The sequence below is a fragment of the Lipotes vexillifer genome, unplaced genomic scaffold, assembly GCF_000442215.2.
Source record: "Lipotes vexillifer unplaced genomic scaffold, Lipotes_vexillifer_v1.1 scaffold1073, whole genome shotgun sequence".
NCBI classification, from domain to species: Eukaryota; Metazoa; Chordata; class Mammalia; order Artiodactyla; family Lipotidae; genus Lipotes; species Lipotes vexillifer.
Genome location: NW_006791304.1, coordinates 556692 through 565807, shown reverse-complemented (window position 1 = coordinate 565807; position 9116 = coordinate 556692). Strand labels below are relative to the sequence as shown.

The window sequence follows — 9116 nt, the reverse complement described above, 5'->3', positions numbered from 1 at the left end:
CCCATTATAAGCCATCATTTATCTTGCAAAAACATTGAAAATGAAACAATCACAGGTGTTTGAAAAGACAATATAAAGCATAGTTCCTAAAACATTAACTAATGATTGCAATGCTAATCTGATGCCGAACAATAATTTTCTGGTAGTGAGAATTTAATTTCTTAAAATAAAAATTTGCCTAATAACTAACCAGAAAAAAAAGCCCCAAACTTTTAAGATGAATAAAAAGTGTTTTCCCTTTTAGCGCCCTTTTGTGCTGATTATTATTTAATATTTTAACTGATCACAGTTTAATGGTATTTATTTTCAATAAAGTTACAAGTTTTTTTTTCCACCTTCACTTCCCGGTAGAGTCTTTTGTTATGAGAGTTAATCGTTTTCCATCAAGATAAGGTCAAAAAATGCACTTAAAACTGTTAACAAAGGGAGAAAAGGAAGGATTGAAAATAACATTTTTTTCCTACTTCATTTGGCTTTAGTAAAAGAGGTGGGAAAACGCTCCAAGTCAAACTGGTATTTTCTGTAATAAATTACAGAAGAAGAGGGTGTGGGACCTTATATATGATTTGATAAACAAATGAGCTAGTGAAGACAAAGTCAGCCTAGAGTGGAGATATTCTCTGTATGCATATGGGTATTTGTGTGCTAAGAATCACAGTCTATGCATACACCATTAAGTTCCCAGATTATTTTCTTTATGTTAAAAAACAAAAGCTATTAGAGGAACAAAGTTTAACTGCTGCTGTCAGCACAAATAATTCCTCATAATTAAGTTATTAAAACCGAAGGCAGAGAACTGTACAGGGGTGTCTGAAGATATATATTTCCCTAGTTCTCTTCGAAGTGCCACTTTCCTTCTGTTGGACAACTCTGGAAATATATCTAACCTCCACATTTCCTCTGAGCTCTTTCACAATGGGCCCGCCTGATAAAATGAAGCAATCAGTCACTCACTATCGATTTTTCTTTTTCTTCCCTCCTCAACCTGCCCCAGAAACACTGCCTGAAAATGAAGTTTACTTTGTGGCTGGTAACAAAAACCAATGCTTCACTTTCATTTTTGTATTCCAAACAGAATTCTTGCCTTGGATAAAGCGGGTAGACCATGCACATTTCCTGAAAGCAGAGAATTATTTATTTTGTATGAAGTCAATCGGTTTGCTTTGGTAAAAGGAGCAAATAAACGTTATACCAATGTAAGGAGGGGGGAATCTGAAGGTAATCAAAGTTCACAAACAGTAAGAATAACGAGAGGGGCAACACAAGAACATTAGAGATGGAGAGTGGCCAAAAGCTGGCTTCAACTCTCTCCGAGGAATAAAAACCAAACCAAACCAAACCAAACCAAACCAAACCCGGCAACTTCAAAATTAACGCTGGGAGAAAGAAAAACATGTTTGTGAATTTGCTCATGTAAACTTCAATTTTCTTGCAGTGCAAATTTATGTGGTTAAGTTTTGCCTACATCAAAGGACGTGTGTATTTTTCCCTCTTTCCTGATGGGGATCCACATTAAATAAACACAGCAGCATGTGCCAACTCCAAGCGTCAGGAGCTGTGTTTTGTGTTTATCACGGTTTGGTAGATTTTTTTGTCTTTTTGGTAATTTATTTAGTTTTGCCAGGTATTTAACTCAGTGCTAGCCATCTCTCTCTCTCTCTCTCTCTCTCTCTCTCTCTCTCACACTCACACACACACACACACACAAGCACGCACGCACGCACACACACACACACACATTCTCTTCTGACTCTATGAGACACTCCACTCCATTGACTGGGTACTAGCCTGTAAAGGTCAAAACATATCATTACACCTGCTATCGTTTAAAGGATAGTCCAGTGCCTTAGTTGTTTTCCTTATTTTTTTTTTTTTAAGGTACGGGGAAATAATAATTAAAAAGAAAAGAACAATCAGAAGTTAGAGAGGGAACAAGGGGGCCGGGAAAGGGTCGCGGACCGAAGGGGAGGGGAGCCCCGCGCTCTGCCCCTCCCCCCCGCTCGAGTTCACTGGACGGGTGTCTGTACCCCGTGGTGTGGTGGCGTGTCCCTACTCCCCCCGTACACATCCTCGGCGCCCGGCAGAGTCCCTCCGGGAGGGGTCATCCTTTTCTCTTTCTGTCTCCTGTTACAAAACCAAACTCTCACCACCTCCTTCTCCAGCTGTAAGCTGTCCGCGAGGGAGGTGATCTCCTGGGCCGAGGGCTTGGGGCATTTGAGGAAATGGCTCTCCAGAGCCCCCTTGACGCTCACCTCGATGGAGGTCCGCTTTTTCCTCTTGCGCCCCTGCGCTGCGATCTTGTCTATGCTCGTGGGGCTGCCCGAGGACGAGTCCGCCTCCTCCAACCACTTGTTCAACAAAGGCTTCAGCTTGCACATGTTCTTGAAGCTCAGCTGCAGGGCCTCAAACCTGCAGATGGTGGTCTGCGAGAACACGTTGCCGTACAGGGTGCCCAGCGCCAGCCCCACGTCCGCTTGGGTAAATCCCAGTTTGATCCGCCGCTGCTTGAACTGCTTGGCGAACTGCTCCAGGTCGTCCGAGGTCGGCGTGTCCTCATCCGAGTGCGGGTCATGGTGCGCGCCGGGGTGGCCCGGAGGGCCCTGCGGGGGCGGCGGGGGCGGCGGCTGCTGGTGCGGGTGCGAGTGCGGGTGCGGGTGGTGATCAGCGTGGTGCGGCTCGTCGTGCGCGTCCCGCAGGCCGTGGTGGTGCAGCCCGGCCGGCTGCCCGCCGGCGCCCAGCATACCGTTCACCGTGAAGCTGGGCTGCGAGTAGAGCAAGCCGCCGTTGGACGCTCCCATGGAGGGCGGGAGGTGCGCCGCAGCCGCCGCGCTCCGCCATGCCCCGGGCCCCGGGTGGTGGTTGGCAGCGTGGTGCACCAGATGCGGCGGCCGCTGCTGCTGCTGCTGTTGCTGCTGCTGCTGCTGCTGCTGCTGCTGCTGCTGTTGCTGCTGCTGCAGGGCGCCCGGCCCGTGTAGCTCGTCGCCGCGGCCGCCCTGCTGTACCACCACCGAGGGCTTGATGTCCGGCTGGCCCAAGGGGCTGGTGGACCACGGGGAGCCGTCGCCGCCGCCCCCGCCGCCACCCCCGCCCCCGCCGCCGCCGCCACCGCCCCCGCCGCCGCCGCCGTGGGACAGCGCGGTGATCCACTGGTGAGCGTGGCTGAGCGGGTGCCCGTTGCTCTGCAGCGCGCCGTAGTCGCCCTGCACCAGGCTCTGCGCCTCGCGGTAGCCCCCCGCGCCCTGCTGCATGCCGCCCGGCGGCTCGGCGTGCACGATGGAGGCGCTGGAGGTGAGCAGGCTGTAGTGGTTAGACGCTGCGGTCGCCATGACTCTCGGAGCCGGACTGAGCGCTCTGGTTAAAGGAGCCGCGCATTTGACAGTTACTTTTTCGCCTCGGGCTCCTCTCCTCGCTCGCTCTCTGTCTCTCTCCTGTCTCCCCAGCGGGCAGCTCCGACGCCCGCTCCGACGCCTTCTGTTGCTGCTCCTGCTATTACTGCTGCTGCCGCCGCCGCCGCCGCCGCCGCCGCCGCCGCCTCCCGCCCGCCCTCGCTCTCTTTCTCCTCCTCTCCCTCCTTGCTCTCTCTCACTCTCTGACTAGCTCCGCGCTCCCCCCCTCTCCCTGCTCTCTCCAGCTCTCTCCCGCTCTCTTGGCAGCGCCAGCTCGCAGCGGCACGCGCCTGGGCCCCGCCCCCTCCGCCCCCTCCCATTGGCTCCGCGCCCTTTGATTTACGTGGATACCGCTAGCAACCTCCCAGGCCGGCGCCACTGATTGGCGCAGAGCTGTCCCCTCCTCCTCCCCCCCGGGCGCGGAGTCCTCTTAGCCCTCCTCTGGTCCCCCCTCTCCACCCAATTCAGAATCTCAGAGTTCTCACCTCCCCTTCTCCCCCACCCCCGGCCTCCTCCGCCCCTCGGATGGGCCCGCCCCCCATCTGTCTCCCAAGCAGACGCGCCGGGCGGTCCCGGTGGAGGAGGGGGGCGCCCCAGCCATCTATCGACCACAGACACTTGCAAGACTTGGGTGGCGGAGGGGAGGGGGTGTCTGTCCACCTTCTCCTCCCAATAGGGCGGGAGAGGGGGGTGAAGAAGGAGAAAGAGAAAGGCTGAGTCCCAACAAGCCATGGGGAGTCCGATTTTTTTTCACCTTGGGACACACACACACACACACACACACACACGCCAACGTCTCACATCTAGAGCCAGAAGTCAGACTAGACCCCCTGTTGAAGTCTCCTTTCCCCCACAGTTAGAATTTCAGTGCCCATGAGCTTCTTGCTCCAGGGTGTGCGGACACTTTTGCCCCAATAAAGGTCCTCTTCTTCCCCTCCACCCCGCCGCTAGCGTAGGATGTCTTCCTTTTAGGTTCCAGGCCCAACTGTCTTCCAGCCCCTCGGGATGAGTACCCCACGAGAGGCAGGCTCAGCCCGTGCCTTGGCTTGTAAGAGGCTCCTGTCCAGGAGCGGAGTTGCCTGCTCTGACAGCGCAGCGGTCTGGACTGAAAACAAAACTCTAAAAGTCTCTGACACATTCAAAGACTGGGGCGCGCGCACAGTTTTGGTTTAGGAAACTAGGACCCTGAGCCGGTAGACCTTCGCCCTGTGCCGGGCTACAGGAGCGCCTGGCAAGGGGTGTTCGGCCTCCGGGTGCGGGGGAGGTACCGAGGGCGGCTCCAGAGAGCGGAACCGCGGGGACTGCGTGAGCGCTTCCTCGTGCTCCTGGAGCTTTTGGATGCAACTTTTCCGTTAGCTGCTTCGAAAGGGAGGAAGGGCGTGTGAAGAAAAATGGGCAGTACTAGGGGAACCTTTCTGATCCTAAACTTCGGCGGACACCAGCTGGTGGGTTGGTCTAACTCAGCTCCCAGGCGCTCACTGGCGAAGCTCCGTGCTTAGCCTTCAGCCGTGAACTCCAGAGCGAGATTGCGGGACCCTGCCCTGGCTGCACAGCTCTTCCCAGCGCGAGCGAGTCGCGCCGTCAGTGCCGTAGCCGCCGGGAGCAGGTGCCTGCCGCGGGTTTCGGAGCCTGCTAGCCGGGTAGCAGAGACCCGGGCGCGGACTCGTGCTGGAGCAGCGGAACCAGCACGCAGGCCCGAGTGTACCGGACGGATACTGCAAAACGAATCAGAAGTTGCTGCCGGGAAGGGAAACAAACAAAAAACCACAGGGAAAGTGAGTCGCGTCCCCACCTCTCACCCTCGGCCTCGCGCGTTGTAGCCCTAGCGCTGGCGCTGCCGGTGGTCGTGGGTTTGTGAGGGAAGCCAAATCAACGCTCAAGGGGAGCACTTTGGGGCCTCCGAGCATCTTAATCTAGACAGCAAAGTGGAACGGGCCAGAGAATTCATCATGACTAACGAGGAGCGGAGGTCTTTGGGGAGTGGCTGAGCTGTTTATAAATCACCACGTTGAGCACCCGCCCGGGCAAGGCGCTTTGGCTGAGAATTTCCACGTGCCCTCTGTTTACGAGCGTGTGTGTGGAAGAGAGAGAAATCGTTAGGGGAGGGGCGAGCCCACAGGCGGCCAACGGAACGGACCTGCATCCCCCCACGCGCGCACCCGCGCGGCGAGGCGAGGACACACACCTTGTGGCGCTGGGTTCCCGCGCAAGCGCGGAGCCACTCCGGCCGCTCGCCTGGGGGCTGCTAGGAATCCCGTAACTTTGCCGGGCTACGAAAAAATGAAAAAGTCCAAGCCTCGGAGCGCGCAGACTCGGCGGCTGGCGCCCGCGGCTTTTCGACTAAGAGTGAAGGGGATGGGCGGAGGGCAGGACCGCCTCCCTCCGCAGCAGTTCCGAGTCCCCAGCGCTGGGAGCTTGGCTCTCCCGGGGCTTTGGGAGCGCACAGGCCGCTCGCCAGCCGCGTCCCGCCCTGCCCGCCGCGCCTCTTCTCACCCTCTGCCCCCGGCGGCCCTCCTTCCCCGCCTCCCGGCTGGGAGAACTCAGAGCTCCCACAGATAGAAGGATCCAGACGCCGGGAAGGGCCGCGTCCGGGCCCTGAACAGCTCGCCACCCTCCCCCTTCCGGGGCAGGTGTCTGCTTTTCTCTGGATTTGATTTCTCATTTCTCAAGGGACAAGGCCCTTTCCAGCCGGTGGGGTGAAACACTCGAGGGAAGAAAAAGGTTTCCAATCTCTGAGGGAACCGAGGCGGCCTGACTCAGAGACAGTTTAAAAGTCCCACTCCCTCCTCTCCTTCTGCCTCCCTTTCCCCAGTCTCGGGCTTTGGGCGCTGGGGTGTTGGGTAGGGGAGCAAGAATAGGCTGCACGTGTACATCCCAACTTCCTGTCTGCAATGGGACTCCACTGGCGATTACTGCTTGGAGATCCATGCCACGCTGACATCCCGGGTCTCCACTCCACCCCAACCCCCGCCTCATTTCGCTGGCAGGCGACGGAGCCGAAACGTTCCCAACAGGGTAAGCCGGGTGGTTCTACCGGATTAATACACCCAGTAAATCCCGGGGAGTACACAAAGCAATGCCCTACTCCTGGGCCTCAGCCTCTGCATCTCACCCCCACTCCCGGAGCCGGGCCAATCGCCAGGCCGGCTGGGCTGGGCTTGGGCGCGCACAGTGGCTCTGGGTACCCAGCCCCCCCGCGCCACTCCCGCCTCCCCGGCTGTCGCCGGAGGCCCGGTTGGCGCGAACGCCGGGTCCTGAGTAGCCTCGGCTTCCAGTCTGCCTTCCGGCGCTGCCCCTCCCCGGGGCTCCGAGAACCTGGGCTCTCTGAGGTTTCAGCCCCAGATGGGGGCTTCTCGGTCCTCCCTTACCTTTCTCCCCCCATCGTGGGTGCCCTTCTTTGCAGCTGACCCCGCTGGAGTCAGAGTCCGCACGTCTGCCTGCCTTTCTCCACCCTGATAAAAGCATGTTGAAGGTGTCTCGGGGAGACACCTCCAGGTTTCGATTCAGCTCATTCCCTTTCACTGTTCAAAGCAACTGTTCAAATACAGAGGCTGCTTACGTTGACGAGCAGAGGATTTCAAACAACCCTAAAATTCTTTGAACTGACAAGGTGTCTTGATATCTACCTCACTCCAGTACAGCTCCCCGAGATCATTGGCTAGGACAAAGGCTGAGCAGGCGGTTCACGCGGGCCTCGCAGCCTCCGGGACCGACTGTGGGGTCCCCTGGGCCCCCTCCTCGAGAGCAAGCTCCAGGCGCCCTGAGAGGAGATCCTGGCAAGTGCACCAGCCCATCTCTTTGCCCTATGTCCCAGCAAGGGCTCTACTGAGTCGGTACCCTGACCTGGACGAGTCTAAGGAATTGGTGCGGACTCCCTCCTGCACTGCCTGGAGAGAAACGACTCAGCGAATCCGAGCTAAACCCCAAAGACCGATATTTATCCCCACATTGTCACACCTCTCGAAAGAGTGAGCCGGGCCTGGGTCTTGGTAGTGCCCAGCACCTTGACCTGAGGCCCCCAAAGTCTTCACCTGAGTAACAGTAATGGTATCAACCTATGCACTGTAACCTGAACTCTATTAACTTGGTTCATCTAGTAAACACACTCACACCGTATGTAAAATATCATTTATTGTGTTTCTCTATTCCAGGACTTGGCAGAAAAACCACCGTAATCACTCCCATACATGGAGCTGAAAGGACACAGTTATTATTAAAATAGGACGAGGTGAGACGGTATTCGTTTGATCTTAATTTATTTCTTATTGATGTAGTTTTATGATAACAGAAATCAGGAAACGAAGGAAATTTTCTTAGGAGGTGGCAGCTGGTTTAAACTTGGGTAAAATTGCCGGCTGGGACTTCCTTTTTAGTGTATCCACCTTGGAGGAGGATTCTGTGAATCCTTCTCGTTGTCTTCCTTTTCCTCTCCTTTTCTCCCTCCCTTGTCTCAGTCATTCCTTCCTGTGCTTTCTGCTCTTCTGCTAGTCCCCAGAAGCTGTTTGAGCTTCGAACGTAATGGAACCTCTTTGCTAAGGGCCCACAGAATGTCAAAACTGAGGTTCCCACTTCAGAGCTGCAGCTTTAAACAGCCAATCCACACAAAGAGGCAGCTAGCGCCTTTAATGAAAACCTCCTTAAAGCTCGAAGAATTGCAGGCTTGGGGATGCATTTATAAGGAGCAAGGAAAATGCATTTCCAAGTTGCCAGTTCTTGTGAGAGAACAGTAAACATTTACCTTAAAAAAAGGACAGAAATTAATATCTTTAATTATGTAGGAGCACAATGTCTCCTCAATTAAAAAAATCTCACATAGATTTATATGTTACTATCTATACATACATTTTACAAGTTTCTAAATGTGCATCTGTCTCCATGTCATAAACGGTCTTGAAGAAGGAAAAGTTTTCTGAAAGTTGAAACTCCCATTCTTCATATTCTTGGCAACTCTGTGTTTGTCCATGCCTCACATACGGATGATTCTATTTTATCTTCACTGCTGTGTAAACCAGTGAGATGTAATGTTCTAAGTTCAGTGTTATGAAATGAAATTACTTGAATTCATGGATATTAACCTCTTTCTCCTTTTCTTCCAGTTCTGAATCTCATCATTAAAAATGATACCCCCTCTGTAGTCCACAAGTGAATATTTTATGGGCAGGCATGGCTTAAAGACTTCTAAAACCACATTACCCAGGCAGTCTAGCTGTTTCAGGGGTTACTTTGGGTAATTTACCAAAGGAAGCCTGCTAAATTCTGAGTGGTGAATTTGAGGCCTTACGGGGGAGAAAGCATAAAGGACACATTCCATCAGTGTGCAAGACAAATTCTATTTGGAGTTAATACAGCTTGTTTATGTTGAAATATCAGGAACAGAACACGAGGGGATTGGTGGCTCCTAGTTCCCTTTCTGAGATTTCGTTTTCAAAGGACTGTCAGTTAAATGACTTCCTAACAGTGGAGCCCGAAGGTGTTTCCCACCCCCATCCCTTGCCCTAAAGCAGGTGGATGGCCACCAGGAAGAAATGACAACTCTTTGATAAATAAAAGTGATTTCAACAGAAACCTCCTCAGCTCTAAAGCTTTTGGAGATGTACTGAAATGAAGTTCTTGCCACCATCCCTTCCCTTTCTTATCCTCTGGGACAATCTGAGAAGTGGAAGGCAAGGGGCAAGAGGACTCACACACACTTGCGCACAGGCGCGGAGGGGGGAGGGCGTATTTCGAGTG

General features: G+C 53.9%; 1 protein-coding gene across 1 annotated transcript; it reads right to left on the bottom strand.

Annotated features, from left to right (window-relative positions):
- Window positions 1-1870: 1870 nt before the first annotated feature.
- Window positions 1871-3454, bottom strand: POU3F2 (POU class 3 homeobox 2). Its single transcript, XM_007464302.1, has one exon. It carries the CDS (start codon window positions 3324-3326, stop codon window positions 2007-2009), a length of 1320 nt encoding a protein of 439 aa, XP_007464364.1. The 5' UTR covers window positions 3327-3454; the 3' UTR covers window positions 1871-2006.
- Window positions 3455-9116: the final 5662 nt, after the last annotated feature.

Bases quoted from the DNA above. Each gene is read 5' to 3' on its own strand.
- POU3F2 (XM_007464302.1), bottom strand. From the start codon at position 3,326: ATGGCGACCGCAGCGTCTAACCACTACAGCCTGCTCACCTCCAGCGCC.